At 41.2% G+C, this 11,705-nt stretch overlaps 1 protein-coding gene across 2 annotated transcripts in view; it reads right to left on the reverse strand.

Annotated features, from left to right (window-relative positions):
- Positions 1 to 9,956, reverse strand: part of mxi1 (max interactor 1, dimerization protein) — a 28,528-nt gene extending 18,572 nt beyond the window's left edge. Inside the window, exons 1-3 of one of the 2 annotated variants that reach the window (XM_017425688.3) lie at positions 9,571 to 9,956; positions 7,005 to 7,107; positions 2,294 to 2,323 (exon numbers count right to left, since the gene is read on the reverse strand). In XM_017425688.3, coding sequence (XP_017281177.1) covers positions 2,294 to 2,323; positions 7,005 to 7,107; positions 9,571 to 9,799 — 362 coding nt within the window. In that variant the 5' untranslated portion in view covers positions 9,800 to 9,956. Of the gene's footprint in view, positions 1 to 2,293; positions 2,324 to 7,004; positions 7,108 to 7,293; positions 7,848 to 9,570 lie in introns of those variants that run through there. The other variant, XM_017425690.3, reaches the window with a different exon arrangement.
- Between the last annotated feature and the right edge of the window lie 1,749 nt (positions 9,957 to 11,705).

Raw genomic sequence — 11,705 nt, forward strand, 5'->3', positions numbered from 1 at the left:
TGGGCATGTTTAAAATGACTATGATGCAAAAGATTTTGAAATCAAAGTGGTGGGAATATGAGCCTTCAACTTATTTCTTGACAAACTCTACTAAAGCAGCGGAATTTAGTGGCATGTGGAAGTTAAATAAGGTTGTTAGGAGGTACATGATCAAAGCCGCCACATTATCTGGTCCCACTGCTCAGGCTTAGTATCTGGAATGTGTTTGAATGGGGTTTTTTTTTCTTGCTTTTGGCCCCTTTTATCCACCACCCGAGGTCTCGGCTGTCTCAGTGAAGTCTACACGTTTTCAGAGGTTATCAACACCCGTGGTCGCCATGCAAGGCAAAACGTCTCGTTGTCGGCAGATACACGGGGTTGATAAGTGCAGGAAAAAGCTGCCGTCAGGTCTTCAGATGGAACAATAGCTGCTGCTGCTGTAATTGTAGGATCATGGTCTAAGCCTGACACACTTGGGTGAACAGCTATGCCTGATACACATAACCTAAAGTCGGGCACGTGCTGTAAGGGAATTGGATTAGCTGCTGGCAAAGAAGGGGGATTATAAATGATTCTGACTTTCAATGTGCTTCTAAAAGATGGATTACCATTGCCATTTTTAAGTCTTTTCTTTGGCTCATGGCAATTTGTATTACTAAGCAACAATATTAGGGCTCATTATATTAAGATCAAAACAATAACTAGAACAAAATAAGCATGTAGTATCCATATTTGTATTAGTTACAGTTCAGATTGGCCCGTTTTCAGCCTGCTCTGCCTTGGTTCACATAGTGAGGTTGATCAAACACGGAACTGAAACAAACCACTAGATTACCATTGTTAAATGCACAAATACATGAGCAAACCACCACGGCAGCTTCTATTTATATTCTTCTGAATCAATTACACACGAGGGAATTATGCAACCACTTTTCAAATTAATCATCATCTATTGTACTAACTAATAACTTTGCAGCAGTCCTAATTCCATGATGTGCTGCCTCTGCCAATCAGAGCCGACTGGAATAAAGCCTACAGTTGGATAAATCAGTGTGGATTGGTTGTCAGACGTGGCTATAGGCCATAAATGGTCATAGAAACGGGCCGTACAACATAGACAAGCAGCAAGAATGTGGAGGGACTCTCAAAAAAACGGTGTCCACGCAGTGTTGTAGGATTACACAAATGAGCTGGCACTAGTTCTGATATATATTTGTGTGGGTAGGACACTGAAAAATACAGCCCTGCATTTGTGCCGCAATCTGCCGAGGCCATCAGCCGAATGGCTGGCTATGCATATGAGCACCAAAATGACACATCAACTCTGGTCTATATTTAACTCACTGGATCTCCTTCCAATGTTCCCATCCTTTCACAGGAAGCTGCCAGGGAGCATGGTGAGAAAAGCAGGCTGAGGTGATAAGTAATTACACTGAATTGATCCAGCCTCCTACATCCCTTCATCGTACCCACACACTCCAAGATAATGAAATGGAAGGAGAGGTTTTTTTTTTTCTGTTTACAATAAATCCTTTAAGGCCAGACACTTTTATTTATGGTGTCAAAGGAAACCCTTTACAGCTTGACTCTTGAAGCTTGCAGCGTCAGAGCACAAACAGCAGCGAACACCCAATGTAGCTGTCAATCTCAATCTGATATGGACATCACTGGTTAAAAATGATAAACCTCAGTCTCAATGAACACTCCATTTCTTGTAAATAGATACCATCTAAAACGTAGAGGTATGATTTTTTTATAGAGCCGTGTTGAGGCTTAGAAACCACCAAACAGACATTTTCTACAGATATGGGGTTGTCTCTGTATCCGCTACTGCCTTCTTTGCCAACCAAAAAAAAAAATTCTGCTTCAAGATAAGATCTTACCACATGAGTTTTAGTTTTAGCTTTGTTTGCTGGGGGAATGTCTACACCAGCAAGTTTAACACATCTTTGCTAAAAAAAAAAAAAAAAAAAATTGATGGTGGCAACAAACTTTTAGTTGAAAGCAGGCTGATAAAATGATATTTGTATGACATGGAGCGCACTGAATGCAAAAACAACTTCAGCAACCAAACTGTTGCATAACAGAGGAAAGGCGCACAAAGGAGGGAGGATGTCCTGGACAGTATTTGCCGTAATTCTAGTTTTAAATAGCTGCTGAAGAGGAAGTCTTTAGTTAAGGAATGGCAAAAAGCCTGTTGTGACAAAAATGAAAGCAAAACTGACTGCACTTGTTTACGTAAGAGTAGGGTGTGTATGTGGGCTGGAGCCCGTGCTGGGTTAGAAATGAGAAATGAGAAATGTAAAAAACTCACCTGTTCTTTTCCAGTTCATTATGTGTTGACCTGCAACAGGAGAAAACAGAGGCCGTCAGATAATTCCAGATGTTCACATTAACACACACTTCAAGCTAAATTCAGATCTGGTGTATCTACTTTGTAATATTTACTTTGTGCTATTAAATTGGCTGGACAAACACGGCTCAGATTTACATGATGAAAACCAGTAAAGAGAGCAGTAAAGTCCAGCATTCTGAGGACTTCATGTCAACAAACGTTAAAATGACATCCAGGCATGCAGGGTGGCATGACACTGCCTCTTCCTCAATAATGCACAGCAGATCTCTGAGAGGACGTGTGTGTGTGACACTGAAGGCACTTATGTCCTCACTGAGCACAGCGTAAAGTCTACAGTATGTGTGTGTGTGTGTGCACGTGCTGCTGGGCAGCATGCACTCACATACACACAAGCAGCCAAAGTTCAGTGTTCTGTTATTAATGTAAAGTGAATCAGCTGGTCCTTGAGAGTGTCTTTGTATGGCAACAAACTGAAGGGAGACAAGGCCTCCTTCTGATTCTTAAATGGCAACGTTCCTCTCCACATAAACTGCACTGTACCTAATCGGAGTAAGGCACACTGCTCATACGTGCAATATTACACTGTGTCAAAGCAAATTATTTTCCAAATCTTGTTCTAAACATTGATCTCGGCTGATAAAACTTCTATTTTGGGGGAAATATTGATTCAGGCAATGTGTAGAAAACGCAATAAGAACAGCCGAAACAGATGGAGTCAAAGAGCAGGTTTAATTAGTCAAACTTGGCCCTGAAACCTTGTCGTTTCTATTTGTTAATATTAAAGCTAATAAAAGCACCATACACCAATAAAACAAAGGGATTGTGATTCTTGTGGTTGAATGTGCAAGACTGCAGGTTGAGGCATGTGTTGCCATACCTTTTTTTTTTTTTTTTCTTTTCAGAGGACATCATCTATGGCCAAGCTGAATCGCTGCCATCACAGCACATAAACAGGCACGGGCCATTTCCTGAAACTCAACAACTACCTAAGTGCTCACACGTGTCCTGTAGACAGGTTTCAACTTACATACTCTGCATCCCTGTAGTACTCGTGCATGGCTGTGCTCTGCACTCTGACATTCAGCCACACGCACTAAAATCAAAGTGATCAATTTTTAAACCAGCGTTTCTTCTGTTTGGCAACTCCAGTCATTTCAAATAATAAAAAAAATGAACTGAAGCTTCCAAAAGTCTGCCATTTATTCATAAAATGTAAGTTTCCAGTCTGTGTTCAATGCACACTTCTTGTTCACATATAATTATATTTTTAATGGTCTACTGAAGAAGTCCGCATCTGTTTGTGAGTCAGAACAAGTGTTTAGCCAAACAGAAGATGAATACATGCATAATTTGCATAATTTGTGTCAATAGCTGTCACATTGCCTGCACTGCATCTGTGTTGCTTGGTAACGCACATCCCACTTTGGACTCCAATCCAAACCACTTTTCACAAAAATGTGTTGTTGTTTTTCAGCTGATTATTACTCTTAAAGAACGAAGAAAAGGGGGGGGGGGCTGTTTCAGCGGCGGCTGCGCTGGCTGAATGTCGAGCAGTGTGTTTCGCAACATTTTAAACGCATCCCAGAAAGCTGTGTGAGCCCGAAATTATTTTATGAAGACAAGAAATAACTTCAGCACTGATATCCGTCTCACAGATTTTAATATGTAGCCATTTTCCTGCTGTGCAACAAGGCAAGTCAGCTTTGAAACAAACTCCCAAAAATCAAGCAAAAGTAACACAAAGACAAAGTGCATCTTTGTATGGCCTCTCATTTTGACAAATGATTACTTCCTCAACATTTTTATGATCACAAACACTTTCTCTGCCTTCTAAATCAGAAATCTGCATTTGTAGAGCATGTCAACAAAGCAATATAGATTATAAACGGGCTCAAGGCCAGACATAACAGCGCTGAGCGTTTGCCTGTAGTCATGCGATGGTACGTGTGTGTGTGCGCATGTATTCACACACACACACACACACACAGAGACTGGGTCAACGAGATAAAGCATCCCTGCTATAAACGGTAGGCCGGAGAGGACAGAGTCAGATAAGCCCATGGCTTTAAGCCCCAACACGCTTCTGAGAAGGCAGCTGGAACTGAAGCGAGATAGCAACCGAGAATCGAGTGTGTACACCAAACTGTAGCTTCTATCTAAATATTATCAAGAATATATGATCATAAACTCAAAGATCGCTAAATATAAATGTGGAAAGTGAATGTCAGGACGCTGAGTGTCACAGCAGATTCTGCTCCGAAGCAAGACGAGCAGTGCGACTCACTTTACCTTTCAGAGGCCATAATGTTATGGCTTAACGATGGTACGACAGGTCAAGCATCTCGAGTTATCGCCTCAGAGTACGACTTGTGAATGACTCAACTACTGACACATCAAATTTTAGCTCATTTTTGTGTTTTAGGGTCTGTTGGATGTGGCAGCCATCTTGAATTGAGTTGACTCAAAAAAAAAAATGTACAGTGGCTGTACATCCTATTATTTTTTTCTGCAATTTTCATCACAATTAGTCCAGCTGTTCATAATAGATTTTGGTAACAAACACACACACACACACACACAGGCCAATACATGATCGTCCGCCCTGGCCTTTTGCTGTCTGGCAATAATAAATACATTTTTCCAAGTGCTTGTTGTAGTTAACCCTGACAGCCGAGGCGATATCCAAACAATGCTTTTGTTTTTTTTTTTTAGTTTGGAAGGAGTGGGAAGTGGGAACAAAATGAGCTCCATCACAATATGCAGCTCTGAAGGGGTGTTACATAGCAAACGTGTTAAATTACAGGGCGACTTGTGAACATGCCCCCATGGAGAACAAAGGCAACGTCAAACATTATTTCTGCACAGCCTAATTTATAGTTTCTCTCTGTGTTACAAGGCCTTTAAAGAACAAATCCTATCTGAGTGCCACTTGTCATTTTCTGTTCCCAACCCCCCACCCCTCACTGACTCTTAAAGTTGTTTTCTGATTCAAGGCCCAACATGTGAAGCTGACGGTTATCAGTGGATTTCATTTTACACTGAAAGACCAGGTCTGCCAAGACGTGACCTGTTGAGGCATTCTTATATAACGATAACGTCCCCATTAGATCCAAATTATCTGAAGGGCATTGCATATTGCCTCAGACTTCAGGTTTATCAGACGATGACTGTTGCCATGCAGAACGAGGCAGTGTTTCAGTCCTCGTGATGAGTAATGCACAGTTCCTGTTTGTGGCTCTCTCCTATATTAATATTAAAAAGGCTGAAAGAGAAATAGAGAGGAGCTTGTGCTTGATGTGTGACTGTCAGTGGACAGGTTTATGTAAGCAGCACGGCACCAAGAGAAAACACAACGCCGGTGGAGCTCAACTTGGAAGATCCGTCTCCTTTTTATAGGAACACAAGCTCCTCTAAATGAGGCTGATAATTGCTGCGATGCGTTATCACACGGCGTTATAAAACGCTGGACTGGGGAGGAGAATTAATACAGCGGAGGTTTCTACATATTCACCTTTGGATGTCTGCAGACATCAAGGCCGTAAATAGCAGCATGTCTTGCTTCGGGTAAAAGAGAAACTAAAACTCTAACCTACAGCGTACAAAACACTTTACATGGGAGAACAACAGCACGTCAAGAACTAATTCTGAGAAAGCAAAAGTTACAAACTAGAGACCTAGCACTTCTTGAAGGAACACATATTGCCAAACAGCTTTTAGACTAAGATTATCTTCTGTTACAAAATAGCAAAGTCATAATTGTTTTATTTAAACCCTGAAAATAATGTTATTCACGATCTCGTACAAAGTCGTGAGGCGTCACACTCAGAGTGTGTGTTGTGAGTGACTCTCGGCTACAACCTCACCAGATATCAGCACATTATCTGTCAAACTGACTAAATTACAGCTATTTTTTTGTGTGTGTGTTTTTTGTTTAAGGTCAGTTGGCTGTGGCGACCATCTTGAATTGTGTTTGGTTGCAAAAATTATTCAGCTGTAGTGGCACATCCAACGATTTCCTGAAGGTGTCACGAAAGCCTGCCCAGGAGTTTGTGAGATATCTAAACAAACTGAAAAAAGCTGACTCCAAATAGTTAACGGCAGGATTTTAAACTAGGATCTTTGTGCTCAGATTCCATGTCGGGGATCAGTCTCAGCTACTACCACACCTGATTTTAGTTACAGCCATTTGTGTTTTCTAAGGCCAGTTGGCTGTGGTGACCATCTTGAATCAGCCCGACTCCAAACATTAATGCGTGACCAGTGAACACTTTCTGCAAGCTGCATTCAAAACTCTCCAGTTTTTGAGTTATTTTGCTAACAGATGTGCACTAATAATCTCGTCAGTGCTATTTTGATCACATTATAAATAGGCAGTGCGAGCAGAACTAAAGAAAACTGTCGCCGTGAATCTCACAACACCCTGTTTTACCTATGAAAGCCTAAGAAAGCAGTCTTTGAGCAGCAAGTGTTCCCAGGCAGCCTTCAGTAACAGCTCATGTGTTTACCAAACGCGTTGGCAGCGATCACATGCTGTCTGCGGTCCACTCATCATCCCACAAACTGAGGCGCAAAAGACGGTTTAATAGGAGACACCTATAATTAGCAACCGATCTATTTATACAGCTGCCATGCATATAGGATCGCGTCTGGACGGAGAGCGGTCTCTTACCTGTTGTGGTTACTGCTGAACTTCTTATTTCGGAATTTTCTCTGCCTCTGGTAGTTTGTGCTCTGATTTGACGGGAAAGTCGAAGCGTATCCGTGTTCGCACTCTGCAGGGGGGTAAAAGAAACGAAAACAAACGAGTTGGCAAGTTTTACTTCAGCTCTACGACACAAGTACGGGCTGACAGGAATGCGCATAATGGAGATGTCAACACTTCCCCCTTTTCAGCCCTCTTTTTTTTTCAACCGAGTTGTCGAAAGCATAAACTCGTAAACGTCCGAGGACGTCTTTACCTCTGTCTCTTCTTTCTATATATTCCGCCGCCTCCAGTAACCGTTGGATGTTCATCAGCTGAACGGCTGTCATCCTTCCCTGAGGCTGGCTGGCTGGCTGCCGTTAACGTACAACCCAGCGCTGGACGTTAGCTTTGGAAACAGCGCGCGACGAGTCGCTTTTTTTAAACGGCTGGGGGAAGACGGTTTGACTAAAAATAAAAACACTTAAAGTAAAAATAAAAAACGACGTCGTGTTATCTCGTTCGGCGTCTTTACCAGCTCGGTATTTGTCGAAAAGAAGAAAAAAAAATGGGGAGGAAAAAGGAAAAGAAAAAAAAAAAGAAGTGCAGTTTTGCAAGCTAGCAAGCTATGTAGCCGATCCTTTTAAGTCTTCCTTGTTAAAAAAATATTGTCAAAATCAATGTATCAAAGTAGTATTTCTTTATTCAATAGGGTATCAAATTTTTACAAAATCTGATATAAATGCTAAAAAAAAAAAAAATTCCTTTGGGAGCTGAGAGCCAGCAAAGTGCCTGCTTCTGCTCGTTTCCTCTGCTGTGCTGTTTGTTTACCTAGCTGCTCAGCTGGGGGGGCGGGGACCCAGCGGGAGGAGAGGCCGGTTTAGACGCGGTGCATTCTGGGAAACCGAGTATTTTTGTGCATTCGATCAACGCCGCAATACAGGCATAACATGTATTGATCTTAACAATCTAGCCCGTGTTCATTATTCATAAAACATTCTGTAGGCCTGTTTTAGGCTTCAAGTAATTTTATAGAACCTAAAATTGTAGAATTACACACTTTAGGGTTTTATTTATTAAGGAGTCACAACAAACTATTTTAATTAGTGTGGCGCTTAATATGTTTTTAATTGTTATGTTTTTCTCTAGATTTATTTGGATGGTTGCCACTTTAGAGGGCATATGAAAAAGTGAAAAATAAACACAAAATATGCATAAATATTGATTATTATTCCAAAAGATTAATACAGGGATTGTTTTAATTATTATAACAAAATATTAAATAAACTACTAAATTAGATTTAAATAGTTATTTGAAGTATTAATGGATATAAAAATGTTTCAAATTATCTAACTTTATTGCTAAGTTCAAACAAAATGTAAAATAATTTTAAAAACTACAAATCCCAAACAGGACAGGGAGAGTGGGCGGTTACTCTGCAGCTGAAGCCAGGCCCAGCAACACGTGACGTAGTTGAGGAGCTGGCGTCTGATTGGCGGTCGGCTTTGACAGACGTCGTGGGTTGAGCCAGGGCCTGACCAATCGCAGGGGAGGTTCGCGCCATGTGGAACTCAGCAACACACACCCCCAAATAGCAGGAAGCAAACAACCGAGAGAACTGCTGAAAAATTCCCACGAAACGCGAACGAAATGCAAAATCAGCGCACGGAGCAGCCCGCTGCTTCCAACGCGCACCAATCCACGCGACCAACACTTAAAGCAGTAACCAGCAAATGCACATGAAAGAGAAAGAGGGTGGCTAACGGTTGCACGGGAAACAAGGGGATTTTTATTTAGAACGACTCATTTATATTGCATTTCTACAAAGACCAGTAACGGGATTATGTCCATAAAGGGCAGATTGCATTGCAGTTGTAGCAAAAAAAAAAGTCTCATAACTTAATTACAGTTGCATAAAAGGCTAAAGATATTAAATTGATATGCTTCATGCACGCATGATTCAGTATTTTATTGAGCTTACAGCGTTTTATCTGTAAAGTTTTCGCTTTTTTTCTCTCTCTCTCGACCGAGTCTGTGGGGGCACAATGACATCATCCCACACCGAGCAGGAGGACGCCGCAATGTGATCAGATTTTATTATAACGGGAACGGGAGCCAAACAGTTCCCCCATCACGCACTAAAACACACACACACACACACACACACAAATGCTCCAACTTGTTCTGCGGGGGCAATTGCAGAAATCCTGGCTTGAGAGTTGTGCAAAAGAAAAAGGCCATTACGCAGGAGAAAAAAAAAACGCAGATTAAAAACGGTCCACATTTTATTAAAAGCTTGCAGATTTTCCCTTCCTCTCCCATAAATAAATCGCTTGTTTGTCTAGTGCCCTCTGTGCTGACTGCAGGCAAGTGGTGCTTCTTGAATGAACTCAGCCCTTTGTTGTCTGAGACTCTTGACAATGAAGTCTTGTTAATGTGTTTCTTTCTTTTATTTATTTATTTATTTATTTTTTTTCCACCCCAAGTTCCCCGACCCCCTGAAATGTTAATGAACACGCACAGGATCAAAACGCAGCACAAACAAAAACTCACTTCCGTCCTTGCGCTCGGCGCTCTCAAGAAACCTAGCAGCCTCCAGCAGGACTTGCACGTTTTTCAAAAAAGTGTTGATCTGCTCCATGTGGGAGTCTCTGGAGCTGAAGACGTCATTGAAGGGACAGCTGGACATCTCGAAGTCCTGCTGGTCCAGGAGGGACGCCTCGGAATCGAAGAAGAACTCCTCACTCTTCAAACTTCTCCTCTGCCTCTCACTTTTGGCCATTTTCGGTCCTCCTCCTTGATGCGACAGCGCTGGGAGCGAAACTCAGAGAGGCAGCTGGACCAGAGGACGCTGCTCTTTAGATGGATTCTCGTTTCTTTCTTTTCTCTCTCCTCTTTTTTTTTCTTTTTTTTTTTATGAATGCAGGGTGTGTAATGTGGAGCGGTGGCCAATGTCAGTGGATGCTGGTGCATGGGAAAAACCAGGAGCCCGGCCCCCTCGGTGTCTGAGGAGTCCGCATGGTCCCTGCGCCTGCCTCTCCCCCTCCCCCTGGAAACCAAACCATACATTTAAACATCACTGTTTAATTTCACAACAGATATATCATTCTGTGCATAACCTTACCTTCTTCCGGTTGGAGCCCTTTTGCTCGAATAGCTTCCAGTAAAAGTTGAGAAGAGCTGATATATGTGTCTGCCCAGTGTCTGTTTTAAGCCTAAACAGGCAAAATCCTGTAAACATTTAAATAAATACATATTCATATGAATCTTCTACTATACTGATGCACAACCTCAAAGTGTAAATAAAAACAGAATGCATTTTAGAATTCATTCAGTGTGGATCGCACTAAAAATATCCAATCTTGAAGCTAAGTTATTTTACTTTGTGGTTTTTCTTAAATGAGGCGATTTTGAATTTTACCACTGTGAAGCATCCCCTCTTCTTTGAACAACAGTCTGTGGAACTGAGGTGACCAGCTGCAGAGTTTGTGGAGGAGAATGTTGTCCCATTCTTGTCTGATGGAGTATTTTAGCTGTTCAGCAGCAGTGTTGGCACTTCTTTGCAGGATTTATTGCTGAATGGGAGCATAAAACCTGGTTCTAGGTTCTAAAACCTGTACTGATGGTGCCTTTCCAGATGTGTATGCTGCCCTTTGCTAGAGATACTAATGCACCCCCATACCATCAGAGAGGCAGACGTTTGAACAGTGCGCTGATGACAGACCTGATGGTCCCGCTCCTCTTTAGTATAGAGGCATCTGTGGTTTAAATGAGCTCTGCTCCAGAGAAGATGGCAGCGTTTCTGGATGGTGTTCACATCTGGCTTCTTCTCTGCCTAATAGAGCTTTAAGCAGCATTTGTAGACAACAGGGTGAACTGTGTGTTCAGACAGTGATCTGTGGAAGTGTTCCTGAGCAGAACAGAATCAGACCTGGTTTTAATGCACCACCGCCTGAAGGCCCGAAGATCAAACACATTCAGTATTGATTTTCGGTCCTTTGCACAAAGATTTCTTCAGAGTCTTCAAATCTTTTATTATGAACTGTAGATGATGGGATATTCAAAGTCTTCCCAGTTTTCCAATGAGGAACACTCTGAAATTGTTCCATTAGTTTTTCACAGAGAGGTGAACCTCTGCCCATCTTTACTTCTTAGAGATTCAGCCTCTGTAAAACGCTCTTCTTATCTCCAGTCCTCTTACTGACCTATTGCCAGTTAACTGAATTAGTTATAAAATGCTCTTTCAAGTTTTTTTTGTATTTATCCCACTTAGTTTTACAGCCTTTTGTTGCTCCAGTCTCAGTTTCTTTGAGATGTGCCATAAAATTAAAATTTACCTTATTTTTTTCCAAAAATAATAGTACAATTTCTTAGTTTTGACATTTGATATGTTTATTATAGTGAATAAAATATGGATTTCTGAGATTTGCAAATTATTACGTTTTGCTTTTATTTGTATTTAATACATCTTTTTTTTTTTAATTAGGGTTGTGTTTTGATCTTATGGTCTTCTGTGACACATTTGGTTTAGTGACACAATAATAAAAGAACAATTAAAGTTAAATTAAATGAGATTAAATTTATTATTTTAGAGTTTAGTTTAGGTTTGCTGTGATTTCAGAATGATGAGTGGAAAATTTTGTCTTGGGACAAAAAACAAGAAATTTTACATTTTGTTTAAAGAAAAC

Source organism: Kryptolebias marmoratus, linkage group LG3 (assembly GCF_001649575.2).
Source record: "Kryptolebias marmoratus isolate JLee-2015 linkage group LG3, ASM164957v2, whole genome shotgun sequence".
Taxonomy (NCBI): Eukaryota; Metazoa; Chordata; class Actinopteri; order Cyprinodontiformes; family Rivulidae; genus Kryptolebias; species Kryptolebias marmoratus.